General features: G+C 54.0%; 12 protein-coding genes across 12 annotated transcripts; 4 read left to right on the forward strand and 8 right to left on the reverse strand.

Annotated features, from left to right (window-relative positions):
• Window positions 1–206: 206 nt before the first annotated feature.
• P168DRAFT_288687 (uncharacterized protein) lies at window positions 207–1116 on the reverse strand. Its single transcript, XM_024836847.1, has one exon. It carries the CDS (start codon window positions 1093–1095, stop codon window positions 358–360), a length of 738 nt encoding a protein of 245 aa, XP_024695381.1. The 5' UTR covers window positions 1096–1116; the 3' UTR covers window positions 207–357.
• Window positions 1117–1342: 226 nt separating this feature from the next.
• Window positions 1343–2724, reverse strand: P168DRAFT_249639 (ribosome biosynthesis protein MAK16). Its single transcript, XM_024834179.1, has 2 exons — window positions 2595–2724; window positions 1343–2455 (listed from the first exon to the last, which is right to left on the reverse strand). The coding sequence occupies exons 1-2, from the start codon at window positions 2654–2656 to the stop codon at window positions 1534–1536; spliced, it is 984 nt and encodes a 327-aa protein (XP_024695382.1). The 5' UTR covers window positions 2657–2724; the 3' UTR covers window positions 1343–1533.
• Window positions 2725–2930: 206 nt separating this feature from the next.
• Window positions 2931–6612, reverse strand: P168DRAFT_249640 (FAR11/STRIP family protein; the record flags this gene model as incomplete). Its single annotated transcript, XM_024834180.1, has 5 exons — window positions 4402–6612; window positions 4233–4345; window positions 4005–4174; window positions 3817–3946; window positions 2931–3768 (listed from the first exon to the last, which is right to left on the reverse strand). The coding sequence occupies exons 1-5, from the start codon at window positions 6358–6360 to the stop codon at window positions 2931–2933; spliced, it is 3210 nt and encodes a 1069-aa protein (XP_024695383.1). The 5' UTR covers window positions 6361–6612.
• A 1112-nt stretch (window positions 6613–7724) lies between these two features.
• P168DRAFT_232041 (RBR-type E3 ubiquitin transferase) lies at window positions 7725–9527 on the forward strand (the record flags this gene model as incomplete). Its single annotated transcript, XM_024833306.1, has 1 exon — window positions 7725–9527. One exon carries the CDS (start codon window positions 7725–7727, stop codon window positions 9525–9527), a length of 1803 nt encoding a protein of 600 aa, XP_024695384.1.
• A 635-nt stretch (window positions 9528–10162) lies between these two features.
• P168DRAFT_288690 (uncharacterized protein) lies at window positions 10163–13692 on the reverse strand. Its single transcript, XM_024836848.1, has 5 exons — window positions 13204–13692; window positions 13144–13148; window positions 13044–13092; window positions 12173–12990; window positions 10163–12118 (listed from the first exon to the last, which is right to left on the reverse strand). Exons 1-5 carry the CDS (start codon window positions 13306–13308, stop codon window positions 10402–10404), a joined length of 2694 nt encoding a protein of 897 aa, XP_024695385.1. The 5' UTR covers window positions 13309–13692; the 3' UTR covers window positions 10163–10401.
• Window positions 13693–13841: 149 nt separating this feature from the next.
• P168DRAFT_288691 (MMtag domain-containing protein) lies at window positions 13842–14843 on the forward strand. The gene is made up of 2 exons (XM_024836849.1): window positions 13842–13928; window positions 14000–14843. The coding sequence occupies exons 1-2, from the start codon at window positions 13891–13893 to the stop codon at window positions 14763–14765; spliced, it is 804 nt and encodes a 267-aa protein (XP_024695386.1). The 5' UTR covers window positions 13842–13890; the 3' UTR covers window positions 14766–14843.
• cwh41 (mannosyl-oligosaccharide glucosidase) lies at window positions 14840–17765 on the reverse strand. The gene is made up of 7 exons (XM_024834181.1): window positions 17472–17765; window positions 16919–17395; window positions 16698–16855; window positions 16607–16652; window positions 16169–16547; window positions 15201–16107; window positions 14840–15146 (listed from the first exon to the last, which is right to left on the reverse strand). The coding sequence occupies exons 1-7, from the start codon at window positions 17716–17718 to the stop codon at window positions 14898–14900; spliced, it is 2463 nt and encodes an 820-aa protein (XP_024695387.1). The 5' UTR covers window positions 17719–17765; the 3' UTR covers window positions 14840–14897.
• Window positions 17766–17974: 209 nt separating this feature from the next.
• P168DRAFT_309619 (DAO-domain-containing protein) lies at window positions 17975–20788 on the reverse strand. The gene is made up of 3 exons (XM_024839316.1): window positions 20246–20788; window positions 19802–20164; window positions 17975–19216 (listed from the first exon to the last, which is right to left on the reverse strand). The coding sequence occupies exons 1-3, from the start codon at window positions 20559–20561 to the stop codon at window positions 18042–18044; spliced, it is 1854 nt and encodes a 617-aa protein (XP_024695388.1). The 5' UTR covers window positions 20562–20788; the 3' UTR covers window positions 17975–18041.
• Window positions 20789–21823: 1035 nt separating this feature from the next.
• On the forward strand, window positions 21824–23465 carry P168DRAFT_309620 (Elongator subunit IKI1; the record flags this gene model as incomplete). Its single annotated transcript, XM_024839317.1, has 3 exons — window positions 21824–21982; window positions 22075–22216; window positions 22280–23465. The coding sequence occupies 3 exons, from the start codon at window positions 21824–21826 to the stop codon at window positions 23008–23010; spliced, it is 1032 nt and encodes a 343-aa protein (XP_024695389.1). The 3' UTR covers window positions 23011–23465.
• On the reverse strand, window positions 23076–24271 carry P168DRAFT_288695 (SNAP receptor SEC22). The gene is made up of 5 exons (XM_024836850.1): window positions 24148–24271; window positions 24061–24095; window positions 23852–23961; window positions 23380–23785; window positions 23076–23322 (listed from the first exon to the last, which is right to left on the reverse strand). The coding sequence occupies exons 1-5, from the start codon at window positions 24179–24181 to the stop codon at window positions 23260–23262; spliced, it is 648 nt and encodes a 215-aa protein (XP_024695390.1). The 5' UTR covers window positions 24182–24271; the 3' UTR covers window positions 23076–23259.
• Window positions 24272–24428: 157 nt separating this feature from the next.
• Window positions 24429–26134, forward strand: P168DRAFT_119103 (uncharacterized protein). Its single transcript, XM_024832607.1, has 3 exons — window positions 24429–24715; window positions 24790–25269; window positions 25327–26134. Exons 1-3 carry the CDS (start codon window positions 24527–24529, stop codon window positions 26008–26010), a joined length of 1353 nt encoding a protein of 450 aa, XP_024695391.1. The 5' UTR covers window positions 24429–24526; the 3' UTR covers window positions 26011–26134.
• Window positions 26135–26258: 124 nt separating this feature from the next.
• On the reverse strand, window positions 26259–27636 carry P168DRAFT_280175 (short chain dehydrogenase/reductase family protein; the record flags this gene model as incomplete). The annotated part of the gene is made up of 5 exons (XM_024835854.1): window positions 26259–26810; window positions 26873–26943; window positions 26993–27157; window positions 27211–27296; window positions 27356–27636. The coding sequence occupies 5 exons, from the start codon at window positions 27634–27636 to the stop codon at window positions 26259–26261; spliced, it is 1155 nt and encodes a 384-aa protein (XP_024695392.1).
• Window positions 27637–27638: the final 2 nt, after the last annotated feature.

A 27638-nucleotide genomic window follows, 5' to 3' on the forward strand; every position in this document is an offset into this window, starting at 1 on the left:
GAAAGACAAAGGTATAAATATAAGCATGAAGAGTAAATCATATGAATGATGGTTTTGTTTCTTATGGAGGGAGAGTGGCCGGGGTAGTTCGTACTGCTGCCTCCCACTACAATATATATATATATTACGATCCAACCCGACAACACAATAAATACTTATTTACTAACAACATATTCATATACATAGTAATCAAACTAATAGCGCCAGTAAATATGTCCATTGACGATAAGATTAATATTAATACCACAACCTCTGCAGTCCGCACAGTCCGTCCGTCCGTCCGTCTGTCACCCCCCACACGAATACTAACCAGCAGTATCCCCCTCCTTTCCCCCCACACAATCTCATCGGGAGGTCCTATCGCATGCGTCCCCCAACGGGCTTCCTCCCAGCAGGCTCACCCCCATAATAAGGCGACCCAGTGCGACTACTAGTCGGGCTCAGAGCAGGGCTCATACCAGGGCTAACACCAGGACTCGTCCCCGGACTAGGCGACCTTCCGCCCCCATGTAAGCGAGCACGGAGGCGATCCTGCGCCGACGCAGCGCGCTCCAGCGGCGGGGCCGCACCAGCAGATTGAGAAGACGCGGCGCGCTGGCTGGGCAGCGGGCGGGCGCCCGCCGGGTGCAGGGTTGGCGGGGCAGGGGAGTGGGAAGGCGGGCTGGCTATGGGGCTGGTCATGCCGGAGGGCGGGGCACCGGCGGGGTTGGGGGTGCTGCGGCCGCGGCGGAGGGAGGCTGTTTGGGCGGTTGGCGGGGAGGAGGACGGGCCCGAGTCGCCCCAGAGGTCGCCGAGGCCGCCGCCGCTGTTGCGGCCGTAGGCGGAGCCCGGGGGTGCGGCGGCGCCGGGCTGGATCTGGGTTGTTGCCACGATGCGGGCGGGGGATGGGAGCGGGGCTTTCGGGTCCGGGGGCAGCCAGGGGGGGAAGGGGCGGCCTTTATCGGTGTAGTATGCGCGGAGGACGTTGGATACGTGTGAGCAGTCTTCGCTGTCGGGGTCGTCAGCTTCGTTGCCGAGGGTGATGGTGCGGCGGAGGGAGTTGAGCCTCGTGCCGAGATTGGAGATGGCGGAGGAGGAGGTGATGGAGGAGAACATTGTGGCTTCAATACACCCGGGTCGGGATCACCAGCTCAAGACCAGGGCGTTGGGATGTGTTTAAGGGTGTTGGAATAGATTCAATAGAAGAAAGACGAGGTGTCCTCTGGTGAAGGGAAGTTGTTTCAAGTTAACCCGAAGAGGAAGAGATGACGACGTTCAAGCCCACCCGGGTGCACGTGACCGTCTCGTGTATATCATCAATTCGAGTCAAATCCAAGGAAAGAACTGCACAAAAGTTGACAGTGTAAATCATTCTCTACAGTAGAGAAATATGCTAGAACAGTAATTGCAAGGATGGGTATGACATCCAACAAGTCAAGGTCAAGGCAAACACAATATAAAACAACATGACAGTCCATAACGCCGCTGGATAAGATCTCCCCTTTTCTGTCCTTTTTTCTCTTCTCTTCGAATAACCTCCAATCAAACAACCAATTAGGCCAGCATCTGCTCCTTGCCAGCACCCTCCGTCTCGTACTCGATCTCGACCCGGGGTCCCTTCTTGCGCGGCTTGGCCTGAGGAGCAGGGCGCTTCCGCTTGAAGCCCGGCTTGGGCTTCTTGCTCTCGTCATCGCTGGCAGAGATGTCCTTGTCCTCGTCGCTATCCTCATCGCTATCCTCGTCGTCCTCGCTGTAGTCGCTCGAATCGGCCGAGTCCCCACCCAGCCAGTCCTCAATATCCTCCAAGTCCTCCTCCTCCCCTTCGAGGTCGCTCACGTACTCCACCTCGCCGACGCCCTCCTCCTCCTCCTCTTCCAGCTCATCCAGCTCCTCTCCCTCATCCAAATCCTCATCGCGCTCACCCTCACCAGAGCGCTCCAAGCCCCGCAACACACGCTTCCAGATCCCCTCCTCCACATTCAACGGCCGATCACCATAAGCCCCGCTGCGCAAGCGCTCAATCAGCTCGCGCTCAATCGCGCGCTCCACCTTCGCCGCAGACTCCGCCTTGCGCTCGCGCGTCTCCTCCCGCCGACGGATCTTCGGCGCCAGCTTCGGCACGATCTTCTCCCCCAGCCGCTCCTCCTCCTTAGCCAGCTTCTTCATCCGGATCGCCACCTGCGTCAGCCGCGTGAGACGCTGCTTGCACTTGTGCACCAGGAACTTCGGCCAGTAGATCAGGCGGTCGTCGACCTGCTCCAGCGCCTTCGCGTAGTTCGACGACAGGCGCACCCGCTCCCACCACTTGCTGGGCATGTGCGCCCGCTCAACCGTCTTCATGTACAGGTACATCGCCCCGGTCTCCGGGTCTGTCCGCACCGTCGCGTACCGCGAGTTCGCCAGCGGGCACGACTGGCGGTTGCAGAGTCCGCTCACATTGTATTCGTTTCGGCAGAAGTTTTGGCCTTTGGTGGTCCTGCTTGAATTAGTTTGATTCTTATGTTTCCCGCCTTAAAAAGATGAATTAAGAGTATCTTCTTTGTATGAAGAAGATAGGAAAAGAGCAAAGGCTCTGATATGGCTAGTGGCTTCATTGGTTTGGTTTCATCACGTACTTCAGTTTATACGAGCAGAATTGCTGGTTAATCACCTGCCAGACAATCTCGTCTGACGACATCGTGAATATAAAGAACACCGGACGTGCTCGAGATCGAATTGGGTGTGGGGGAAGAGAGAGGACGAAATGTTGGCTGAGCTGCGGAGTCGAAACAAAAAACTAGAGGAAAAAAAAAAGTTTCCGCAGTGACCGGTCACGTGGGCAACTCTTATCGATAAGGACCGGCCACCCGCTTTTATTTCCACGGTTCGTCTTTAGTCTTCAATATCTAGTAGTCAGAACAAAGTACAGTCTCTATGTATAGGGTATATTGATCTAGGACGCTGTAAGATGGCTAGTATCCTTCCATCTGCATGGGACCTCCGCCTCCCTCCCACTCGGTGCCATTAGGCATAGCCCCTGCCATGATCTCTGCCTCGTCGCTGACGCTGTTGAGCACCTCATCCCCCGCAAATCCCCACCCCATGGCCTCGAGCTCGCGCACGAAGAAGTCGCGCTCCTCTTCCATGATAGACGCACCCTCCTCGCCGCCCATGACGTCCTTGTACCGCCGTAGGTGCCACCAGTGCGTGAGTCCGCGCAACGCTTGCTCCAGCGGGAGCGCCTCCTCCACCTCGGCGTCGATGTCCGAGCCCGCCAGCCAGTCGTCGCGCAGCTCCGGCCGGCAGTAGAGATAGATCGCTGTGATCACGCGCATGTTGCTCTGTCGCCATTTCCGCCCGCAGTAGGGCACCTGGGACTTAAAGAGCTTTAGGGTGTAGAACCGCAGGTGGGGATCCGGGATCTTGAGTCCCTTGCGCAGGATCGTGCTGGACTTGTACTGCACCATCAGGAGGCAGCGGTGCGCCTTGTTGCGGGTGATCTTCTGCATGATGTGGAGGTAGTTGATCGCCGAGAAAAAGTTCCGGAAGGAGAACACCGTGATCGGCTCCTTTGGGGGCGGCGCCGTCGGGTATCCGAGCTCGTCCACCTCCGGGCGATGAGGCCCCCCCGTCAGATCTGGCGCTAGGTCCTCCGGCGATGACCCGCGGACGGGGGAGCTACTGGGCACGGAGTCCATCCGATGTCGGGAGATCGGCGGAGGGACGGCCTCGTCGCCGCTAGACTCCTCGTCCGAGTCTTCCTCGGGCTCCGGGGGTTGATCGGAATGAATGTGGCAGAAGTGGAAGAAGCTGTTTCCAGTCAGTACGTTGTAAACAAGTGGAGTAGGGATTGGTTACCCTAGTTCCTCGCGGTCGTTCTTCTGTGCGACCGCCTGGTCAATGTCTTGGTGCGCGAACATCTTCAAGATGAGGGGTAGATAGTTGGAATCCAGAAGCAGTTGCGTCATGTATTCGAACTTCAGGATATCTGCAATCGGTCGGCAATGAGTATTGAGTCAACACATATGGGATAGAGGATGGCGTACGGGATCTCTTGAACCACTTGACCAAGAGCAGCAACGTCCCCGAGATCGCTTTCCCAGTGATTTCTCGTAGACGCGTACTGTCCAGCTCATCAATGGCGGCGTCCATGTCCAGATGGCTATGGAAGCTTGTGGGGGCAGGTCCAAACCCATTAGCGGCACCAAAACTGTCGCTGCACAGGCGTTAGATCGATCTTATCTGACGGCAAATATTTGGGCACATGCACATACCCCATAACCTGACTGTTCTGGACGCTGGCATGGTTGACCATTGCACTGACGTTGGTCAGGATGATTTTCAAAAAGACAATGGTGATCGATTGTAGATGGATCAGAGCGTCGGACTGCCAGCCAGTTAGTGGCGGAAGCTCGGATCCCCATCAGAGGACAGAAGACTCACATAGAACGCGTTCACGGCATCCAGTCGTTGTTGAATATCATTGTTATCGGTCTCCCTTGCCGACGAATCGGAGCTCATTCTGCGTTTCTCTCGCAGGCTCAGATCGTCCAGGTCTTTGGTCAGATCGTCGGCCAAATGGTCGACCGGGCCAGCCCCGTTCTCATCGAGGGACCACCCCCGGTCGTATCGCATGAAGCGCTCTCGCTCCTCCCAAAGCTGCCGCATCGCTCGGGTCATTTTCACGTGCGAAGAAAAGAGTTGTCCCGCCTCAATGATCGACGCTGGCACGTCGCTGCCCTCCCATTTTTTCCCGACTAGGACGTCCTGGACCTCCGTCGTGCCCTTCCCGCCGAGATCGTTGCTAGAATCGTCCAGAGGGGGGTACATGAACGGGAAGTTCTGGTTCGTCTGGTAGTTCTGTTTCTTCCCTGCCTTTCCGCCAGGACCGATGGGCGACGGAGGGGGCGATGGTGCCGGCGTTGCAATATGCACTGATTGGTGCAGGATCGAGCCGTTCCCAGCAACCGATGGGCCGACCCCGGAAAACAGGCCGTTCGAAGCCGCCATTCGGCTAGGGTGCTGGGGCAGAGGAGGAAGAATGGAGTTGTTCTCGAGTTCCACGGGAACTACCGGCGGCGGTGGGTTATAAGAGGGATACTTCGATGTGACCTCCTGTCGGAACGCATGGTAATCCAGCGGGGAGGCCGTGAGAAACGGGGTCCGGTGTGAGGATCCATTCTCCCGCTCCTCGAAAGAAGGCTCCAGTTCTTCCTTGGCCCTTTTCAGGGCGTCCGTGCCTCCGAAGAACAGGAGCAAGGACTTCCACAGGAGCAAGATGATCCGGGTCAGCGGTACGTTGGCGGAATCGTCCCAGCGCAAGCGCGATATGATTTCAACCAAGAACACGAGCAGGTTGGGCTCTAACTCCATGATGGCGTGCCTTAACGGAGGGTTGTAGGGATGGCGCGCCTCCTGTCTCCGGCCCACTTCCACAATGACGTAGAGCGCCGTCAAGACGAGGTTCACCTCCCGCTCGGACGCGGCCAGTACGGCCGGGTTGCTACTTTCAGCGCCCAGGTTGTCCGAGTCGGGGTTCGAGGAGCCGCGACCTCGTTCAAAGAATGCACAGAGACACTCGAAAATGGGGCCCACCCCGGAGCATTCATTGATCAGATTGACATTATTCTCCATCCACCTGATCTGCAATGACTTGGCTCTCGGCACCTCGGCGGCTTCGTGAGGGGGCACGTTTTCGGGATAATCTTCCGCGACCATCCCGGCCGTGGTCCCCCAGATCCCCGTCACCACATAGCAGATGATCTCCAGGGCCTCGATGCGAGCCGCGCTGTCTCGGTTCCGCAGTCGATCAATGATCTGGCTGATGAATGACTTCTGGAGGTCCCGGGGCGCATCCACCCAGGACGATTGGGGACCAGAGGGGTGGTGTCTCTCACAGAACAGCCCCCATCGGTGTTCGAACGAGGATTTCATGCCCAAGAGCATGATCCGGTCGAACTCACTGTACTGGAACCACTCTTCGATCTCCTCGGCGAATGGCTGGGCATCGGCATAATCAAATGCATAAGCCGGCTGCTCCGCCTTGGGCATCTCCTGGACTATTTGTCTCAACTGCGCCAGACTGAGGGAGTCCGGGGGCCTTTGCGACGCCTGTTGGACGGGAGCCGGGGGCGGCGGTTGCAGTGGAGGTGGGGGCGCGGCCACATCCCGACGCAACTCGGGGCGTCTCGCGGCCGTCGTCGTCTGGGGAGGTTGATTCCCAGAGACATCCGAGGGCGCATTGTGGGACGCCTGCTCCTTTCGGATCCCCTCCGCAACCTCCTCCATCAACTGGTCATCGGAGACGGGGCTGATGTCCGTCCCCGTTTGGTCCACTTCGTCGGCCTTGACAAAGTGGTGAGCTTGCATGCTCGTATCGGCCGAGACCGACGACTCATCCATTTCTGCAGTAAGTTTAAAAACCTATCTATGAAGTGGGAGGAAAGAAAGAAACGCTGTGAGGAACTAGAACAAGACACTGCGGCAATCCACCATCACATCAAAACAAACAGGGTATCCGGCCGATGAGGGTAAAAAAGGTACCAGATTGGAGAAGATATCCCCAACCGAAAGGAAAGCAGAAACAAAAAAGAAAATTCAATCATTCATGACCGATCATCAAGAAGACCCATATAGTATCTGGGCCGGTTCGAGGTTGGGATGAATAGGAAAGATGGAGATGAAGTAAGAGGAGAAGTTCGTCGATCCGTGGGCGAGACCGATCACGTGTCCAGGAACTACTATAGATGGCTGGATAACGGAGGATAGCTGTGTCATCCAATTATATGCAGGGATAACTTCTCCAGCAATCCAGGCAGCCAAAGCAGACAAACCGAGCAAAGTCAGGCAGCAATCACAATGCATAAATCCTCATGACTCGTGATTCACAATTGTCTGCCTGATTTTCTCCCAACTTTTTCTCTTCTTCTTCTTCTTCTTCTTCTTCTTCTTCTTTTCTATCTCGATCTCTGCGTGGTTTGAACCTCACCTGTCTCTGATTCTCTGATTCTCCGATTGTACGAAGACGCCCTGTTCCTCCATGTCCAGTCCCATATCGAACCCAGACCGAAGAAAGATTAGCCTATATACTTCCATACAAATCACAGAACCATGACGCACTATTGTACCCCACACGCCTTCCAATCCAATTACTTCCTACTTCCAACTCACCTCCCCAGCAAGAACAACAACAACCGCATCATCGTCTGCCTCTCTGCTGATTGCTCCAATCGGTTGCTGGTCAGAGAACCGGGATTCAATCCATGAACCATCGGGTCGCCAAATCGCCCCCCACTTAACTCTTTCGGTGCTCGCCATCCCCCTCCATCGTCCCTTTTTTTTTTTTCTCTCTCCTCACTATTTATTTTTTTTTACCTCTCTTCTCGCCTCCACCCTATCGATATTTTATGACTTGGTTCTATACCTTCTCATTCCTGACATTCGCTTCCACTGGTGCTATCGGTTTGGAGTTATATTAGCGGTCAATCTCTATGCTTGCCGGCCGATCTTCTCGGTCTTTTGCCTCCCCGGGACGACCCCTCCTGTCAGAGGAATGACGGTGACGAGCGACGAGATCAGAGATAACACTCTATATAAACGATTACGGTTATGACTGACGTGGCGACCATTGCATGCCGACGTTGAACTTCCACTGATCGTCTGCACTACTTGCTTATCCATCGGTCCGGGTCACAATCGATCAAACAAATTTCCCCTCTTTCGCTCTTCTTTTCTGTCTTCCTCCCCCGATTATGGCAGACTCCGACATGCTCCTCGAGGATGACCGCTCCGTTGAACTGTCTTCCATCTCCGCCATATACCCCGAGATCATCATCGACCCCGCCTCGCCGTTCCGGGCTGTTCTGGATTTACCCGTCAAACCATCAACCCCGCTGCGGGTGTGCTTCCATCAGAACACTGACGTCGAGCTCCCGACGATTCTGACCCCTCCCACATCATTCGACGAGCTTGTGCCGGTTGATTTCAACAAAGATGTCCACGTCATCTCTTATCTGCCTCCCCTCCGTCTCGAGATCGACCTTCCCGAACATTATCCTTCTGATTCCCCACCATGCGTTCAACTTCGCACCGACCCTCCTTGGCTACCGATCGATATTACCCAGCGGCTCATAGACGATTGCGAGCGTCTCTGGGAAGAATGCGGGAGGGATATGGTGGTTTACACGTATATCGATCATCTCCAGCAACTGGCGGAGACGGCGTTTGGAATCGACGATATCCCAGACGGAGAAGTGCGGCTTCCTCGTGAATTGAGAGTCGCCTTGCTGGATTTCAATAGCAGGACCGAACGAGACAAGTTTGAACAAGAGACCTTCGAGTGTGGAGTTTGTTTGGAGCCAAAGAAGGGCACCATTTGTCATCGCCATCTCTGCGGTCACGTCTTTTGTGTCCCGTGCCTGCAAGACTTCTACAACAACTGCATCACCGAGGGAGATGTGGACTGTGTCAAGTGCCTCGACCCCGATTGCGCCAAGGAACGGGACAAGGAGGATGTCAAAGGCGCTGCGAGCAGACGGAAGAAGCACGGTAAAACCCTGAAACCGGGCGAGCTCCTTCAGATACCACTCGCACCGGAGATCGTACAGCGCTATGTTTTTCTGAAGCGGAAGAAGAAGTTGGAGGCGGACAAATCTACCGTGTACTGTCCCCGCCAGTGGTGCCAGGGGGCCGCTCGTTCGAAGAAACACCCAAAACCGGAGGACCCTATGTCAGAGGACCTAGATGCGTCCGACGAAGAGGAAGGTGGGCCGGTATTCGATCCCCTGGGCGATGAGGCCCAACTCCCTCCCGTAGCGGACCGGGTCGCCATTTGCGAAGATTGCAACTATGCCTTTTGCTGCGTATGTAAAAAGGGATGGCATGGCGAATTGGTCCGGTGCTTCCCTCGTCGCGAGGCCGAGCTGTCGGTGGAAGAGCAGGCCACAGAGGACTACCTGAGGCGGTACACATCCGCCTGCCCAACATGCAATGCCCCCTGTCAGAAACGCATGGGCTGCAACCACATGAAATGCTTCCGATGCGACACCCACTTCTGCTATCTCTGTTCGAGCTGGCTGTTAGAGGACAATCCCTACCGCCACTTCAACGAGCTCAACAGCAGCTGCTATAACAGGCTCTGGGATATGGAGGGTGGCGACGGTGTCAACCCCGACGGCGCTGAGGTCCTCCACCAGATCCCCGCGGAGCTGCTGGAGGACGACAGTGATGACGATGATTTTCCCGCGTGGGATTTTCAGAACGAGGCCGACAACATCCCTCGTCGACAACCCCCGCCTCCAGCCCCCGCTCCCCCGCGGATTCCCGGAGGCGGCGGCCCTGGAAACCGTGAGTGGGGCCGCAATGGCCATGGCTTGGACGCTGCCGGGAGGGCAGCCGCCGCGGAGAGACAAGCACAGGCACGGGCAATGGCCGAAGTCCGGGGCCGGCCAGACGCTGATGCCGACGATGCTCAAGCCCGGCAACGCGCGGGTCTCCAACGATTTCTAGATCTGGTCCTTAACGACCGCGAAGACGAATGGGACAGTGACGAACTGGACGATGACTTTTAAACAAAAGTTTACGCAACATCACTCTCACGTACACCGCCGTTTGGTTATAATGAAGAAGCCCAAAATCAATGGTTTTCGCCTAGGTATATCACTTCCGGTTTGTTTTCATTTCTCATTTTTCTACCCTAATCTCATCACTTTTACGATTTACCCCCATACAATCTTGTGTATGTACGACTCAGCTTTGCATTGATGACGTGATGATGCCTACCTACTACCTACATTATGTATTAACGAAGGCTTTGTTTTGGATTTCAGCGTTACAGCTTAGCCAGCTGGCTATGTACAAACTGCTGTTGTCACTCTGATATTGATTATGATATTTCTTTCCTCCTCTTCTTCTTCTTCTTCTTCCTCTTTTTTGATATCTTTCTTATATTTTTCTATTATTTTTCTTTCACTCCGTTCGTGTATACCATGGATCCAGCGGGCTTGATTTATGTTTTGATCGTGTGTACTATCTCATGTGGCATGATCCTTTTGTATTTGTGGTATGGGATATACAAATGCATCTTGAATTTACGATATATGACATGAACTTCTACTATCTGGTTCGAATACGCGGTTGATAGTAACTACACAAATAAGCATCAGTGCATTGTTGAACAACGAAGGAAGATCGATTCCATACTTGACTGGTATACTAGGTATGTATGCATGCAAAAAGAAGTCCATAAATGAATAAACAAACAACAAACAAATAAATATATCGAAGGAGCCCGCTAAACTCAACTCAAACCCAAACAACACCCCGAAAGCCCAATCAATCAATATGCAAGCGCTTACTCAGTAGGTAGTGACCGACCTCCTCACCCCCATCTAGTACATCTCCAAAAACCGCATCAGAAGATAGAAAGAAAAGGTAGAAAGACCACTAAACAACCAAATACTGATCCTCCTCTTCTTCGTTCGCTGCGCTTGCGTGCCCGTCCCCGCCCGCCGTGTTCCAGTTGTACCAGAACTCGTAGCTCATGACCGTGTGGTCTGTGTACATGAGGAGCACACGGTACCGACGTGAGGGGTTCCATCCGCGCCAGGGTTCTTCAGGTTGGTAGGCGTTTGTTGCTTGGGCGTGGCATTCTGGGAGGGAGAGGGGGTATACTCTTTTTTGGGCGGTGCCATGGATGTCTCTGCTGTGGGGGATGGATGTTGATGTTGGTTTGGATGCCTGGGGGGTGGAGATGTTGGGTTGGCTGGTCTGAGATGGTGGATGGGTGGGTGGTGTGTCTGCGTCGTCGGTGGGAGGACACCGGTAGCGGAAGGAGAGATCGCTGGCGTCCACGCCGCGAGGGATGTAAGGCACGTCTGGGGGCATCTCGAAGCCTTGGATGGGACTGACGGTCATGCCGAGGAGGGGGATGAGGGGTCTGTCGCCATATTTTTCCTGGCTCTTGAAGGGGACGATCCAGTCGACGCGGAAGGAGAGGCCTGTGGACTCGGACTCGGTGAGGGCGATGACGGCGGCGCGGCCTTTCTGCGACGCGGCGACGACGATGCCGTGCTCGGGGATGTACTTGACCATGTTGAAGCGGTCGCAGGCGCGGATGGAGACGATGGGGTGGGTGAAGGGCTGGCGGAGGGGCGCGCCGCAGACGACGCTGGCATGGGAGGCAAAGGGGTGGGGGATGAGGCGGATGTCCGTCTGGGAGAAGTGGAGGATGGGGAAGTTCGACGTCAGGGGAGCTGGAGCCGGGGGAAGAAGACCTATTAGCGCCGTCTCCGCTTGCCCATACAGACCAGGATCATCGGGGAAGGCCCTACGGGACATACGATCAAAGACCTGGTACGCGGCCGCACCCGATGTGGATGCGTCGCCACTCTCCGAGGTATCGTCGTCCGCTTCATCCATTTCCCGATCGTCGTCGTCATCGTCGTAGGTGTCCTCGTCGATGGCCGAGTAGTCGTCAAAGTACTCTTCCGCGCCCTGGATATCGCCCCCGAGAGCTTCTGAGAGTGCGAACCGGAGGAATTCTGGCGTTGTCAATGGTCCATTTCTGGGAAAGAGGGGGTTCTCATTTGTGTCATCGTCAGGTTCGTCCAGTGCCTGGAAGATCACATCGGTGTTATGCAGAAGTGCTGGTACCTCGGTGACCATGTCCTCGTCGGAGGTATTCTCATGGCTCGCGGTATCTTCGTCAACAGACCCGTCAACGGCTTGATGACTGAATGCGTCCGCGGAGTCTGACGGACGCAGGTTGCTGGCAGAGGTTGGAGGTCGGTGGGCTTCTGCTTGGTCCGAAGACGTCGCGCTGCCTGCATGATAAGGGTGTGATCTGCCAGAATCCAGACTGTCATGCTTCCCTCTTCCGTGGCGGATAGGCCTTGCTGAGCGGTTGTCCCTGGTGATACAGCAATCTGCTCCAAGTATGTCAGGTAAGACCGGCTGTTCCGGTTCGGGCTTGGCCACAGGAGGGAAGTAGTTGTATATGTGCGAGGCATTAGGTATGCGGGAGCTCAGCTTCGTGAGATCGAGCACCGATTGTCCGTCCTTTAAACGACGCTGAGGAAGTCCGCCACACGCTTCTTCGGTGGATTTGAGCAAATGAAAAGTCCGCGGATCCAGAGCCAGGACGGTCCAACCACGTTCAATGCTGGGGCGGTTAGTGACAACGAAAGTCAGCGAGGGAAGAAGAAGAAGATCTTACTCATTACCCAGGGTTTCCGGGAACGATTTGAAGCTGATATCGTTGAAATGGTACACGTTGAACGGACCGAGACTCTCCCATACTTTCCAGATAAGGAGCTTATTGTCAATATCCGTACTGACCATCCACGTGCCGTTGGGGTCCAAGTCGCAGTTAAAAAAGGATACAGAGGGGATGTTCGAAAAATGGCCGGTATACGTCAATCTGATGTTTCGCTTCCGGTGTTTATCCGGCATGAGATTCCGCAACTGCTTGAAATGCTCGCTGCTTTTGATATCTAGCCAGGTCTGGCCGTAGTCAGTGAAGTCATCCTCTTCCTCAGGATGAACCGTCGAATCATGGCTGTGTCCAGAAGCCGGGTTGACCAGGGCGAAAGCGAACACGGTAACCAGACCCGTGTTCGCGGTCACAGCGATCAGACGAGCGAACTTGTGGATGGCCAGGCCCCAGGCACTGGCTTCGACGTATTCGACGAAAAACGGATCGACCTGGGATCCGTCCAGGGGGCACTCTTCGTTATTCTCTACGGCCCGTGCCAGAGCCGAATATATAGCTTCGACACGATACCCGCAGACATTTCCAGAATCAGTCGCCAGCAGTAACACCTCTTCACGGCCCAGATCATCGACGAGGATACTGTTGATTGCGTGCGGAGTTACTGGCGAAATATAGCCAGCGCTATTGGGCTCTTTCATAACGGGGGTAATGATCATTTTAGGTTTAGAACCTAGCGTCTGCGATGACCCCGCCGGCTCCCAAACATATATCCGCTGGCTGTACGCAGTAAACAGCAAATTCCGACGTTGCGAGAGTGCAATCTTCAGGACATTAGCCGGAGCGCGCACCCCACGAACATAGACACGCCACTCACCAGATTGTTGCGCCATGTTGCCGTCTGAGGAGGAAACGTATCGTGTGCTCTGTAACATCGTTCAGCTCTGTTCTTGTCTCATGCAAATAGGAGGTCATACGAGAACTAGAAGACACCGTTAGTTGTCACATGTCCAAATGGAAGAAATAGCACTACACACTCTTTGCTGCCCCTTTTCTACATTCAACGGCCGCATGTGTAGCCCTTCTCTTGAGCGAGCCATCCCCTTAGATAGCCTTCGCTGGGCGTTATGATTAGAAGTCATTTCCAAGCGATATCACCCAGATTTCCAGACTCTGATATCGTGCGGAGCGGCGCGCTCTGAAGCAAGCCAAGCCCAAAGCCCGCAACCCAAGTATCAGACAACCCAGCGGCGAGGATCAATCCGCCACGGCCACCAAACAGCGTATAAAGAAATCGTAATATAGCAAGATCACGAAGGGCGCATATGCAAGGACGCAAATGACATCACACCAGTCGACAAGGCCTATCACTTAGCAGCAGATTTGACAGTATGATAGTACTCATCATTGTCAGGCCTCAACGCGGAGGAGACAAAGACCGGAAGACAGAGCCGCCTGTAGCAGCTTTTCAGCAGCCGCGAGTAAATCAATCCGGGAAGTTATCCTTGCAAACGTGCGACGTTTTCTGTTATGGCGGACGATGAAGTCAGTTCGTCCACCTTCTCACGGCATTGGCCGCCTTGGACTGCGCACGTGCCACATGCGGAGCTCTCGCCGCAACTCTCCTCCGTCCAATCTAGTCCTTTTGTCTTAACTCTGCTACCTCCTTATCTACCACGAACACAAGAGGACTTAGGTTTGGAGATTCTGGAAATTTATTCAATATGGATCTTGTCGCAGGTGTCCGCAAAGAAGGCAGCCGGTAAGCTCCCTTCCCTACTCCTCTCACATCTCACCAAACAAGATACCGTACTAACCCAAACGACTTAACAGTGGCGGTCGCGGCGACTTCAAATGGTCCGACGTCAAAGACTCCTCCCACCGCGAGAACTACCTCGGCCACTCGGTGATGGCGCCCGTCGGTCGGTGGCAACACGGACGAGATCTGAACTGGTATGCGCGGGGAGACGACAACGAGGAGGAGCGGGCGCAGAAAGAGCGCGAAGAGAGACAGCGGGTCAAGGACGCCGAGGAGGAGGCGATGGCGGTCGCGCTGGGGCTTCCGGTGCCGTCGAAGGGTGGAGAGGGGGGGTCGAACGCCAATATGATACCGTTGGGGGAGAAGGATGTTTCGCGCGCGGTTCGGGATACGGCTGCTGAGGAGGGCCGTGATGAGGAGGATGGGGCGAAGGGTATTGGGTATGGATCTTATGGGGGCAAAGCTACGTCTGGGGCGAGGTTTGATGATGGGGATAAGCTTGAGGGTGTTGGGTTTGATAAGGATCCGAGAGAGAGACGACGACGCAGGAGTGAGCGGAGTCGGAGTCGGAGTCCTGGTCGGGATCGGAGACGAGACTATCCCGGTGATAGAGATAGGGAGCGAGAGCGCAGACACCGCAGGCATCGTGATGATCGAGACCGTCATCATCGGAGCCACCGGCACAGGTCGCGTTCCCGCGATCACGATCGACGGAGACGGCGGTCTCATTCACGGACCGGTAGCCGGGACAGAAGACATGGTGAAGAACACGTCCGACGCAGAGAGGACCGGCCTCGCAGGGAAAGGGAAAGGGATTCAAGCCGCTCTCGACGGCATTGAGTGGACGTAAATGATGCATTTGGTCATGCTGGAGTCGGGCGTTCGTGGATTTGGATAACAATAGTGTACAAACTGTCGCATTCTCTAACTTACTACTATTATCTTGTCCTACATAGCCATATCTGCGTATTCCTACAGCTCGTCATGCCCCTTGTTCCCACCGGCGGGAAGATCGGGCATCGACATTATCTTCACCACCATGCTGGTCCAACCGGTGAAGTGCTGGGTTCGCTGCCCTTTGCCTGTGTCGGGGTTGTACTGCTCCCATGCGAACCCGGTCTCTTTCCAGTTCCTGAACACGTTCTCCACCAGGTTTGTCCGGAGTTCGGAGTACATCTCGCGGGCTTGCTCCTGATGAGGTCCCTCCTGGAGTGCGAGATCCTAGAAATCGAACGGTTAGTCATTGACAAATCATGTGTAGACATATTCACTCACGTAAAGACTCTTTAGCACAAGGTAGTTGATGTTAACCCAAACAGGGCTCCTCCAGTAATTCTCCGCAGTACCATAAAACTCGTCCTTCTGACTCAAACTGCGGATCCCATAATCGCTCCAGAGTTCCTCCGGGTCGGCGATCAGATCCAGGATGGCCTTGAGCCTGGGGCTCTCGGGACCAAGCATGCCCGTCAGGAAGGGCATAAGCGAAATGTACCCCTTGTGGCAGATGTGCACGCTTTCCTCGAACTCATCGATGGTAGCATCGCAGTACGTCTGCGCTTGGTCGTCCCAGTGGAGGTCGTCGATGTTCCGCTCGATGGCCGTTTCATAAACCTTGAACTCCTCGACATCTTCCGTTTCCCCAACGGCCTCGGCGATACGGCGCAGGGCGCGCGTCATCATTCCCATCCAGCTGATGAGATCCACGTGCAGCTCGCCAGGGTGCGGTGGCTGTGCGCGAGGATAATCGTCAATGCCGGATGTCAGGATGTGCTGGATTGAACGGCCCCGCCAGCGGTATGCTTCTCTGGTGGAGAATGCTTCGCGGTCGTAGGACTTGACGTCGCCGTACTGGGTCTTTCTGTACCAGAAGTAGTGTCGCTTCAGCAGTGGGTAGATCGAGCGGATGTAAGCCTCGCCCAGCTCCTTTTCTTGCACATAACCAGAGCGGAGACTGTCCAGGACATCTCCGCCGAGATCTTCCGTTGAGATGTTTTTCTTGGCATCCAACTTGTCGATGAAGGCCTCAAGGATGATAAACAGGGTCGGGGGGTTGGCGTAGTGAGGGTACTGGACCGTAAACTCAGGGGGAACTTTGCTGCGGGCTTCGGCGCCTAGGATCTGCTCGCGAGCAATCCAGCCATCTTCATCCATCAAGTTGATCCAGCTCTTCACGATCTCAAGCCTTCTTAACGTCAGCTAATGAAAACAAGGGTATAATGCTGGGGACGGAGGGTAAATCATACGCAAGGCTTGTGTCGTAGTCGACCACTGGAATCAAATGGAACCCTTCATCCCAAAGGAACCCTCTTGGAAAGAACGGGCGAGAGGGAACGCTGGTGAAGAGATCCTTAGGCCCCTCGAAAATAGGCCGAGCTCGAGCTCTGGCCTCCTCCGTTTCCTCCCAGAAACCTTCGTTCTCCTCGTCATACTCCGGTGCTGCGGAACGGTCAACAACATCGGTCCCGTGGAAGAACCCAATGCCGCCAACAAGGTTCGACAGCATGGACTTGGAAAACTGCGAGTATTCCGCAGAATCAAACGGCGACTGCGGCGAAAAGACCTTTTCAAAACGGTCGCTGAACGAGAGCGAGGCGCTTGCAATCTCATCGGTGATAGACTCGGCTGGAACAGTCAGTACAGTCGATCAATTGTCCTTCATCATGGCTAGACGGAGATCTTACATGTCAGGGGTTTGGGGGCAGACCCGGAGGAGAATAGGATATCAAACTGGCCAGTCAGCTACCATTGAGCACGTCGGTCAGAGAGACCTACCTCGAACGCGCCCTTGAAAACCTTCTGCACAAGATGAATGTTTCCGTCTCCAGGATGGTGAGGAATAGTGAAGACCTGAGGAGCCGGGGGAGGATCGTCTGCTCCGTATTTTTCGATGCACTGGTTGATCTCGTTTTTCATCTGCGCAAACATAATCACTTTCCAGCCAAAATCAGCATCTAACCCGCCAAAGAGCATTCACCGGAGAAACAGAAACTCACCCTTCGTCTGCCAAAGATGCTCCGGCGGCATAGTGGCACTAGACACGAAAGTCCGATCCAACGGCTTATCCTCCCAAGTCGGATGCGTATGCTCAGGGTGCTCGTTACTCGCAGGTCCCGCAGTAACATCAATCGCAAAGTCACCAAGGTCCAACGTCGAGCCCGCAAGCTTGACATTATCCTCAAAGCCACGAGGGTCCACCTCGGTTTCCACCCCCAGGTCACCCAGCCCCTCCAGCGCAGCATAGAAGATAACAGAGGTAGACTGGTCCGGGGGCGCATCGTCGCGGGGCACGCCCTTGACACGAGCAGCCCAGCTGCCTCCATGCTGTCCGCCAGGGACCTTGACGAAGTCAATCGTCATATCCACCGAGTTGCCCGCATCGTGGATCGTCTGCCGGCCGCCTTTGCGGATGTCGTACTCGTCCCAGCCGTATCCGGCCATGCCTTCGTCCTGTTCGCAGGTGTGTCTAAAGTCTTCAGAAAGCAAAGCTATGTTAGCACAGAACAATGACAATTCACAACCATAATAGTGAGTATCTCCTATACGCACTCTGTTGCGCCGTGCCATAATCATCCACATTCGCCCACATCAACCCCGCAAACAAACTATTCGCGATCCGAGGCCGCACCCCAAAATACAGATTCGGTTTGTAGGGACCCCATAGTAGCGACTGGTTGTTCGCCCTGGCGGCTTCTTTCGCCAGGACCGATGTATCGTGTTCCGCGGCCTGGCTGGCGAAAACGGCAAGGCAATGGAATGCCAATGCGCACAGTGCGTATAAATTGAGACGATGCATTTTCTCAGTGAGAACGCATCAGAGAGTATGAATCGGGGTGATCATAGAGAGGGGGCTTGGGTTAAGCTCTCTCGGGTTCTGTAGGCTGTTGGGGTTGATCTGGCTTGAGCGGAGGAGCGTATTTACCTCCGCAATTACGTGGTCCAAGCTCCAGTCAGGAACCATACTTACATAACTGTCTCTTTACTCTACTGGTTTGCGTCATAGATCGATCAATTTGGCTTTTTATGTTATGAATATTTTAGCCGCCAATAAGGACATCATAGAATGTATGGAAGCATTTTAAAGCTAGTAGGCTATATATGATCGACGTATCCTTGGGTCTATATGAATTTCCGCGGATCAAGGGCGCCAATCTTTGCGCTCTTCGCCCCCCCATCAAACACAAACTCACTGATCACCTTGCCAGTGCCAGGGGCATTCTGGATACCCCAGCATGTGTGTCCAGCCGCAAGGTACAAGCCCTTGGCTCCAGCGTGACCGATCAATGGGCCTCCGCGAATATTGGGCAGGTAGCAAGCCTGGCGCGCGCAAATCTCCCCATCGCGCAGCTCGTCAGACACACTCCCAACCTCGTTGATGATATCCTGACATCTCTCTAGGTCCACCTCGACATCGGCTGAGGTGGCCGGGAGTGGGACGGTCTGGTCACCGTCGCCACAGGCATAGACCGTAGCGTCAGGGCGCGCGTAGATCTCTGGCGCAGCGACCGTCGGACGCGAGGGCTTCGACGGGTCGAAATTGGCAGGGATTTCGATGTTAGTGAAAAGCGTGTACGCGCTGACAGGTCGCGTAGGTCGGATAACGACGCTATGCGCGCGCATCGCCGTGATGGGAGCTTCCGGCATGACGGACTGGGTCCACGGCCCAGCAGAGATGACAACATCTGTCGCCGGGATAGTTTGCGACTCGCCCGATTGCTTGTCCGAGTACGTGACTGACTGGACGGCATCGCCTTCGTAACCGATATTGGTGACCGACCCGAGCGTAATCTTCGCGCCCTTCTCCTCCGCCAGTCTCGCCATCGACGTCGTAAAGAGATAAGGATGGACCTGGGCGGTCTCCCCGGGACCACTCATACTCTCGTAGCCTCTCAACAGTTCCGGCTCAATCCAGTCCAAGTCAGCAGGGACTTTGGCAGATTTCAGCTTGCCCAAGGCCGCCGCGCTGCGCTTTTCGAGGGACTTGTGCTCATCCCCGCTCGTCTTATTCTGTTGACTGAGCGGCCGCCCCCGTGCCACTAGCTGGCCGCAGTTCACCTCCCTGTAGCCCCACCGGTCTTTTCCATTGTGTTCTTGCGCGAGTTCGGTGTGCAATTTGTAGCTCAGTGGCACGATGCTACTGGGATATGCCCATTGTGCCAGCAGACCGCCCGCCTTGCCAGACGCCCCGCCTGCGATCTCGCTCGCTTCGAGGAGAGTCACGGAGTGGCGGGAGGGGTCGAAAGACGGGTGTCTGGTCAGGTAATACGCTGAGCAGCAGCCGATGATACCGCCACCTGGGGCAGAGATGTTAGGACGGTTGGTGAGCGGGGTAGAGGGTCCGACGGAAGCACACACCGATGATCACGATTTCGCGACGCTCGTTACTGGTCGACATTGTGCGGTACAGCGCGAGCCGGGATCCTAGAGTTCGTAGGGGAGCGATTGGCATAAGAAGATGGAACAGGTGTTGGGTTGGAGGATGGACGAGGGGCGCTCTTCGCTATGAACCATACGTCATTTAAAGTCATGTGCCAAGCCTGTATATTGATTGCCTAAGCATAGATACCACATAACTAACATAACAACAACAGGCAATTCACGATAGATTCCCAGATAACTCAAGTGTGGCCTCATACCTCCAAGACCCGTTGAAAGTTGGGGCACAGAAACGGTTCACAAAATCCTACTCCGACCATGCATTCAAAAGTACAAAAGAAAAAGAAGAGAAAAGAAACACATCGCCGCGGTGCTAGGCCAGCAAAAGTGCACACATAGAAGTATAAAACACATGTAACATGGCAAGAAATCGGAAAGAAAAAGGAGGAGGATGAGAGGGAGGAGAAGGAGAAGAAGTCAATTGTTCTACTGCCGTGACGGACTGAGCGGCCGGTTGAAACCTCCGACACGGTTCATGTACTGTCTGTACTCCGTCTTCTTCTCCTTCCGCACTCCGTAGACATCATTCCCGGGAACTTTGGTGTTCTTGGTGGTCCGGAATCTCGTAAAACCCATGCTGCGGCGCATCATCGCATCGATATCATCTTCCCCGGTATCATCGACATCCATATCCATCGAGTCCCTCGATCGAATGTCGGGCTTCGAGTCTAACATCTCTTGTTTCTGTGTCCGATTATCCCTGCGATCCCCTCGACGGTCCCCTCGTGGGCCTCGCGGCGGCGGTGTCCTCGATGCATCTCTGTTCCCGTTGCGGATTGGCGATCGGGAACGATCGCGGTATCTCCCTGCTTTGGACGGAGGGTTCCCTACCGACCAGTTAGATAAACGCACAACGCAGTCTCGTAAAAGTACAAAAGTACACGTACCTCGCCTCTCGTGATGTCTTTCCCGACTGGGGCTCCTCTCTCTGTCTCTCATTCCCCTGCCGTCTCTATCTCTATTCCCCCGGTCACGGTCATGGTCGCGGCGGTCTCTGGACCTGGAACGATCTCGCCGTTTGTCTCTACGATCTCTGGAACGCGAGCGATATCGCCGATCGTCGCGACGGACATCATCCCGGTCCCGCCGAGGACTTCTGGTCACTCCGAGTTCCGGTTCTGGAGAGCGCGTATTCCCATCATTCATATCCCACATTGTCGAGCTATCGACCCGTCGAGCACGTTTCGCTGGAGGTTCCGCCATGTCTGGTAGTATTATTCAGGCAGCCGTGGCGTTCTGGGGGGGTGGTGTGTTCAGGACGCGACCGACGGGGGAGGATTGTGAAATTTTGACTGTCGATCGGAGTCGGGTCGGAATTCCGAAACAAAAGGGGGGAGTATGCGGGTGAGCCACTAGGTTTGACTATTATTCATTATAGGATTGGAATTAAACAGGGGGTATCAAGATATTGTGGTATGATCTGCGTGGAGTTGAAAGGTTGTTGCGCCAGTGGAAGCAGAGGAAGAGAGTCCGGAGGAAGTTATTACGGGCGCCGAGTGCCACCCAGTGTGCGGTTCTGGCCTTGGTGCCGCAGCAAACAGGGAACTCAACCGTTTACTAGTCGCTGTTAGTGTTGATAAAGGCTATTCTTAGCATGTCTTTTTATCTCTTCTTTCTCCTTTTTTCTTATTTTTAGTTTATATATTTTGATTCAATATGTATCATATATGAAACATTTTTTGAACGCTTTTTCCGAGATCTATGAGGACTACTAGGTACGTGATAATAACAAATCTAGTACTGATACCATCGCCCGCAAAAGCCGTATACAATTCTTGGGCATTGGACCCTCTATATTCCTTATATCTCTCATATACTATTTCAAAAAAAATATATATATATATACAAACCGGTAGTACTTTTAGTGTTCTTTCTGTACGGAGTACTATGTTACAAAACAACGGAGAGAAACAGAACAGTACTTTCTATGCCGCCAACCACTGGAATTTATACTGCCTCTATTCCCACCATATTACAAGTGAAACTCCACCCAGATACCATATGGCTAACATGATCAGCCACGAATGAACTATATAGTAAGTAGGCAGAAGAAGGTACTGGGAATTTATAACCTACTTAACCAAAGGGTAACTTCCCTATAACCGCACATTGACTACGGATTAGTTTCGTTCACTAGCCTATAGCCATACTTGTCAATCAAGGCAATGTCTCTATTCAATGACTTCACATCGGATTCATTCCAACCCTGACCCTCCGTATCTCAATATAAACAAGTGTTAAATTCCGATGCAGAAGCCCAAGCCATGGACGGGCCGATCCGCCGAGCCGCGAAGAAAGATCCGCAAAGGGAAAAGATCGATCGTTCGCTGGAATTCTTTGACGCCCGCTACTTCGACCCCTCCAAAGTAATGCACCGGACAGCCCCGCACTCTTCACCCCATCGAGCTATTGATAGGATACCGAATCGTATTCTCGTGGGACTACTGTAGTTCCTGAATAGAGAAATGGCTCCAACCAGCTTATCCCACCGGCAAACCCACAATTTGCTGTTGATTTCCAAGCTCCTCGGCCACCGCGATACCGCGTCACCCCTCACGTTGCTCATTGATTCTTTGGAGCAGCCTGCAACTCCATTGATCAAGGAGTATATTCGACGTGCAAAGGTCAGTGTCTTCTTTCAATTGTCGCGTGTTGAATATCCATGGAGTGTGGGGTCATTGGCGACAAAAACGGACTAACCTCGATCGCATGACAGATCTCCAAAGTCCATGTTACACTCATCGCCTTCGAGACCCTCAAACCATTAGATGGAGTTGATTCATTCATCTATGCTCGGAGAAAGAACCCGTCGGAGATCGCGAAAGAAGTTGCTACGGCTCAGCAGAAGACACCTACCCGTAGGCAGAACCCCATATGCTATCCAATGTGCGAGTCCTTCATTATTGACCTACCCAATGCAGGACGCCTCATCCTGATCGACTCGATCAATCCTCTCCTCCGCGCCCAACGAGCCAATGCGCACTTTCACCTCCCAACGTTCCTCAGCTCCTTCTTGATTCCGTCGAGTCCCTCAGCGCCCAAGAGTGATACATCACTCGTCGTGAACTTCCACAACGATGTCCCAAACCCTCCGGCCCAGTCACCATACCAACCCTCGCCATTGTCCACCTTGAGCTTTCTCGCGACAACCGTCATCACGCTACACTCTTTCTCCCACATTTTAGCCCAAAAAGCGGCTCGCGATCGCAGTCTGGCGGCGCCTGTTTTCGGACTCGCCGAGGAACAAGACGGTGTCCTCTTGGGCCGACTGGATAAGCCGATCGGCAACGAGTCCACGCAAGGGATCGTCCTGGAGATGGAACACCGCCGAAGAAGTGGGCGTGGCGTTCTGGAATGGTACATTTTGCCTCCCGCTTCGAGCTACCCGCCCAATCAGCTTAAGGAAATTGTGACATTGCTCGACGACCACCCCCTGTATCGACCTCCGGTGGACTCTGGCGCCCAGGAAGGCGAGGAGGAACCGCAATCCACTTTTGAATTAGGTCTGACCGACCGGCAACGAAAGGACAGAGAAGGCGTGGTCCTGCCATACTTTGATGCCCAGCAGGGCGATGGCCCTGGCGAAGGGGGCCGCATCTTATACGACATGGGCGAGGAAGACGATTTCGACGAAGAGGAAGATGAGATATAGCGTGCCCCTCTTCCTGTCCCTTTGGCGCAGTGTATGCGTGGTTTACCTAGCTCTACGGAACATCGTCTGCCTTCGCCAAAGAAAAGCTTCCATTGCCTGACAAGCCTGCTCGTCATTCCTCTCAACGATCCTACTGGCTTGAGTGACTGACTAGAGGGCAGTGTCCTGCAGCCACCCTTGAATATTATGTATGTACACGGGTGTCCCTATGACCAGATACCCACGAAAGACATGACCACCTGCGTGTGGCTAGAAGAAACGCAACCAGAGGAACAGAATAATAAAGAACCCAACGCCCGCAAAGGGCCCATACTACACCAAGTCAGAACAGCATTCTAGGCAGGATAGCTGTGGGCGATTGAAACTCACCTGCTTCAACAACAACTCCCAGTTGATGCGGACCGCCGCTTTCCTATACTTTTGACTGTCCTCGCGCAGACGCCCTGATAACTCGCCCATGCGCTCCAAGCTATCACCTCGGTACAGGAGATCCTCGATATTCTTGGTCATGACCTTGGTCACATCCCGCAGCTCATCGTTCAGCTTGTCGAGGTTCTGCGTGGCACGACCATCCTGGTATAGCTTCTTGGTGCGTTGAATAAAGGTATCAAACTCGACAAACGCATACGGTCGCAGGGTCGGAGAATGGTATTGCGCAGCGGAGTAAGTGGTGGTGAATTCCGTCGCGAGATCCGCCAGATAGGTAAAGGCCAGTTTGCGAGGGTAGGACCGGTCGCATATACAAAGAAAGCAAATATCATCCTGGATCAAGTAGCTAAACAACCATCAATAATCCACTCTCTCCCATAATGCGATCACATCATGCGACCTGTCAACTTACTGTAAATTATACTGCCCAGACTCAATACTGACTTGCGGCGCGGAATTGCGACTCAGGCGGCGAAAGACCATTTTCACCTGCGACTTGATCTCGGCCAGTTCGGTCTCGGCCTACATATTCAAAAGCTTCTTGTTAACGGTGACTGGCCTGTGGGGGGTTCACCATGCAGGTGTAACAAGCTAGCTAGCCTTCACAGCTCCCTCACTCACCTGTTCGTCATCGACAGACGCAGCCAACATCAGGCCTGGAACGTCAGTCAGTCATCCCCAGCACAACACCTCCGCATTACAACATACCATCAAGCCGGGCGATCTGAGTGGATCGAACCATCGTGTCGAAGTGTTACAGCACAAGTGGAGATAATCTTCAGCTTTCCAAGCGATAAGCAAGCTGTGACCTGTTCTGTCTGTTTTGTTGTCCTGAGTCTAGTAATACGCCGGTTTACCTCCTTGGCAGCTCGGGGGGGATCAATGGCCCGCAAGGTCAAGGCGGTCAGGGGTGGCATTACGAGGAGCAGGTACGTAATGATCAATCAACGTGGAGCTCTCTCTTTCCCTCTCTTGTTCTTTCTCTCTCTGCAAGTTATGGTGATAATACAGCACCAATGTCGCTGTTCCTCACCACTCTGTTATAGCCTGCTATAGTTCCAATCAGCCAAATACAGTCTAACAATGAATGGTTTCTAGGAAGGGTCGATCTGGATCTAATGCAGCGGCACCGAACAAGACTGGCGACTCGGGCTCCGCTATGTCGTCGACAAAGCAGAAACCGAAGCGGAACCCCCGACGGGCCGTGAAGGATAGATGGGCGGAGCAGCATTTGATGACGAGTGCTCAGTCTCCGCTGGTTAATATTGACATAGTCGTAAGTGCAAGTTGTGTTCTAGCCGGGTAAATGCGGTACGGGATGACAGGGAGCTAATTACGATGCAAATAAAGAAACTACTCGCGAAACCCGATGCCTGGAACTGCCTCGACGAAGCCGAGAAGGAAGAAATTTTGAATCTACTCCCTGAAGATACCCACCCGAACCGCTACCCATCCGCGGACGACCCCGATGCGAAGATACCCCCGTTACCGGAATCATTCCTGCGATACTCGAACGAGTGGCGCGACGGCATCCGGCATTTTCAGACCGATCTGGAAGATGGTCGCTACGACCCGGCTTGGATCCGACAGGCCGAGGCGGCTGTGGAAGAGAGGGCGGCGGGGAAGTTCGACAAGTTCAAGGAAGAGGAATTTGAGCAGTTCTGGGGCCAGAAGCAGAGGATGGACAGGACTATTGCTGCTGGACAGAGCTCGCAGGTTAAACTGTCGACACTGATTGAGCATGGGGTCATTCATGAAGGCGATGTTTGGCGCTACTCGCGCTCTTTTTCCAGGGGTCGCAATAGGGTCCTGGTGGAGAAAGAAGTGAAGGTTTGTGTTGCTTTTTCCATTGGGGTTTGTCTTCGGGCGTCGTGTTGACTCTCATAGATTGTTGCCATCGACGGCTCACGTTTGACGTTCTTGATGCCTGCTGGCCAACGTACGTTTCTTTCCTCGGTTCAGTCGTCGCCGCCGCTTGCTTCAAATGAGGCAGATGGCCCGTCGAATCAATCAGCTGCCGAGCCTACATCTCAACAGAGTGGCCCCGTGGAGACAGGTGGAGAAGTGCCGATAGTCACAGACGAATCTTTGAATTCTGGAACATCTCAGAAACGCAAATCAGAGACCGAAATCCAACCTCCGAAGAGGGGACGCGGACGGCCCCCAAAGAACCTCCCGAAAACTGAAGACGTCCTGAAAACTGAGGATACCGCCCCCAGTGATCCACCGGCGATGGCCGATGAATCTATTCCAACCCCCCCACCAGATGGAGATACCCACGGTATCGCCAACTCCACGGAGCAACAGGAGCCCGAAACCACCGATGCGAAAGCTTCTTCCCAACCTTTATCTGAAACCAGGCCGGAGGGCCCACCGGAGGGAACCGACGAGATCATAGTAACCGATATCCAAGGGCTTACTGCGCTGGGCGCGAAGATCATAGAACTTGACGGCCGTATTAAGGAGGTTCCAAACGGGAATGCGTGGAAAGAGTTTCGTTCATATCGAAATAACCAGGATATGGGAAGTCTCTGGGAAGTCAGACAGGCTTGGTTCCTGAAGACGCAGTGACTTGGGCAGTCTACGGGAGTCCATTGGACAAGTCACCTCCATACTTCAACTAGCCAACCTGAGTTGGTACACTGCGTCTTGGCTGTGGTGCCCACGCGCCGAAGCAACAAATACCAGAATAGCAACAAATCATCACGACCCACTAATGGGCAATCCTCGAGGGATTACTTTGCATTATGTTGTTAGTTACATCACGTCAGATCATCCATTGAATATCATTAGCGCTACGTTTCACAAGAGAGCATAAATCAAGCATTATCAACTCGCATCCCTACACTATCCTCCTTAGACGGCCTGCTCCCATCCCCATCAAGAGAATAATCCACCGCAAAACTAGACTCTATAAAATCCTCCAACTCCTCACTAACGGTCTTCAACTTCTCCTTCACGCTCGCCACGCCCTCCTGCCCAACAATATGACGCGAGGGAGGATTCTCATGTCCCCCGATAGCGGTAATCGCATAGACAGTCTCAGCAACCAGAACTTCCATATGCGCGGAGCTGAGCGGCGGATACATCGAGAGGACGTTGTCAGTCGAGAACGGGCCGTCTTGGCCATCTTCGGTGGACATGTGGTCTGGATTCTGGTGGGCATTGTCGGCGCCGTATTGGTTGTTTGGTAATCGGGGAACGAGGCGGTTGAGGATGCCGCGGAATAGGGGCGCTTGGGTAGCGGAGGGCGAGTAGATGTGTGACATGGGCGGGACGCTGGTTACTAGGTTGGTGAGGATGCCGATCTCGATGCTGCATTGAAAGATGGTGAGTTTGAGGTTGAAGGGGGCGATTTCGTAGGCTAGGCTCTGTGGGTGGTTTTGTTAGTAGATATTTCCAGGTAATTTCAACAGATGATGGATATTCGTACGTCGCAGAATCCTTCCAGCGCCCAGCCTGCGGCGCAGTACATCCCTAGGCCGGGAGTCCCGATATGGGCAGCTGTTCTCACGTTAGATAGTGGCCGGTTTGCTTGAATGTGAATACTTACTGATCCCGGACAGAATCATTATATGCCCTGATCTTAGCCCCCGCATATGAGGTAGTGTGGCCTTGATTATGTTGAGAGGCCCGAAGTAATTGGTCTCGAACTGGTCCCGGACCAGATTCAGTGTCTGTCGAGAAGCCGCAAGTTCTTCCACCGTTCCGATGAGAGCTGTATCGTATTTAGCTGAAGATCGCAATCAAGTGGTGCTCTACCAGGCATACCTTGACTTGTGCAGCAAAGAAGGATATCTATTCTCCCAAAGGTTGCAACGGCGTCCGCAACCACAGCCTGGCATTCTCCCATCATCCTGCGCAGCGTACGTCAGTCTATGCCAATTGTCTCCCTAGAACCAGAGCACAATCGCACCTTATATCCAAAGGAGCCGTCTTGGTCCGGTCCGGCCATCCCTCATCCCGGTGACTCTCAATTTCCGCTTGAAAGGCTTCGAACCCTTCCCGGCGACACTCATCTCGCTCGAGGCTAAAGTGCGCTAACCCGAGATACACATAGTCCCCATGCGCGAGAACCTGGCGTGCGACCGAGATCCCCGTGGGTGAGTCCCCAGCCGTGATCAACCAGACTCGTGGCTCATTGTGTGCGGGGAACAGTGGGCGGGAATAATTGGGAGAGGAGTGATGGTCCGACATTG

Source organism: Aspergillus campestris, assembly GCF_002847485.1.
Source record: "Aspergillus campestris IBT 28561 chromosome Unknown P168scaffold_3, whole genome shotgun sequence".
NCBI lineage: Eukaryota > Fungi > Ascomycota > Eurotiomycetes > Eurotiales > Aspergillaceae > Aspergillus > Aspergillus campestris.

Coding starts and splice junctions, on each gene's coding strand:
- P168DRAFT_288687 (XM_024836847.1), bottom strand. CDS start 1,095: ATGTTCTCCTCCATCACCTCCTCCTCCGCCATCTCCAATCTCGGCACG.
- P168DRAFT_249639 (XM_024834179.1), bottom strand. CDS start 2,656: ATGTCGTCAGACGAGATTGTCTGGCAGGTGATTAACCAGCAATTCTGC. Junction 2,456..2,594: donor TTCTGCTCGTATAAACTGAA/GTACGTGATGAA, acceptor TAATTCAAGCAG/GACCACCAAAGGCCAAAACT.
- P168DRAFT_288690 (XM_024836848.1), bottom strand. CDS start 13,308: ATGACTTCTAATCATAACGCCCAGCGAAGGCTATCTAAGGGGATGGCT. Junction 12,991..13,043: donor CAACATGGCGCAACAATCTG/GTGAGTGGCGTG, acceptor AATGTCCTGAAG/ATTGCACTCTCGCAACGTCG. Junction 12,119..12,172: donor CCGGAAACCCTGGGTAATGA/GTAAGATCTTCT, acceptor TAACCGCCCCAG/CATTGAACGTGGTTGGACCG.
- P168DRAFT_288691 (XM_024836849.1), top strand. CDS start 13,891: ATGGATCTTGTCGCAGGTGTCCGCAAAGAAGGCAGCCG. Junction 13,929..13,999: donor GTCCGCAAAGAAGGCAGCCG/GTAAGCTCCCTT, acceptor ACGACTTAACAG/TGGCGGTCGCGGCGACTTCA.
- cwh41 (XM_024834181.1), bottom strand. CDS start 17,718: ATGCATCGTCTCAATTTATACGCACTGTGCGCATTGGCATTCCATTGC. Junction 16,108..16,168: donor GACTACGACACAAGCCTTGC/GTATGATTTACC, acceptor GACGTTAAGAAG/GCTTGAGATCGTGAAGAGCT. Junction 15,147..15,200: donor TTGTGCTAAAGAGTCTTTAC/GTGAGTGAATAT, acceptor TTCGATTTCTAG/GATCTCGCACTCCAGGAGGG.
- P168DRAFT_309619 (XM_024839316.1), bottom strand. CDS start 20,561: ATGGCGGAACCTCCAGCGAAACGTGCTCGACGGGTCGATAGCTCGACA. Junction 20,165..20,245: donor AAGACATCACGAGAGGCGAG/GTACGTGTACTT, acceptor CGTCCAAAGCAG/GGAGATACCGCGATCGTTCC. Junction 19,217..19,801: donor AGGTTTCAACCGGCCGCTCA/GTCCGTCACGGC, acceptor TCTCTGCCCCAG/GTGGCGGTATCATCGGCTGC.
- P168DRAFT_288695 (XM_024836850.1), bottom strand. CDS start 24,181: ATGGTTCGATCCACTCAGATCGCCCGGCTTGATG. Junction 23,962..24,060: donor CGTCTGTCGATGACGAACAG/GTGAGTGAGGGA, acceptor TTGAATATGTAG/GCCGAGACCGAACTGGCCGA. Junction 23,786..23,851: donor TCTGGGCAGTATAATTTACA/GTAAGTTGACAG, acceptor ATGGTTGTTTAG/CTACTTGATCCAGGATGATA.
- P168DRAFT_119103 (XM_024832607.1), top strand. CDS start 24,527: ATGGTTTCTAGGAAGGGTCGATCTGGATCTAATGCAGCGGCACCGAAC. Junction 24,716..24,789: donor TGGTTAATATTGACATAGTC/GTAAGTGCAAGT, acceptor ATGCAAATAAAG/AAACTACTCGCGAAACCCGA. Junction 25,270..25,326: donor TGGTGGAGAAAGAAGTGAAG/GTTTGTGTTGCT, acceptor TGACTCTCATAG/ATTGTTGCCATCGACGGCTC.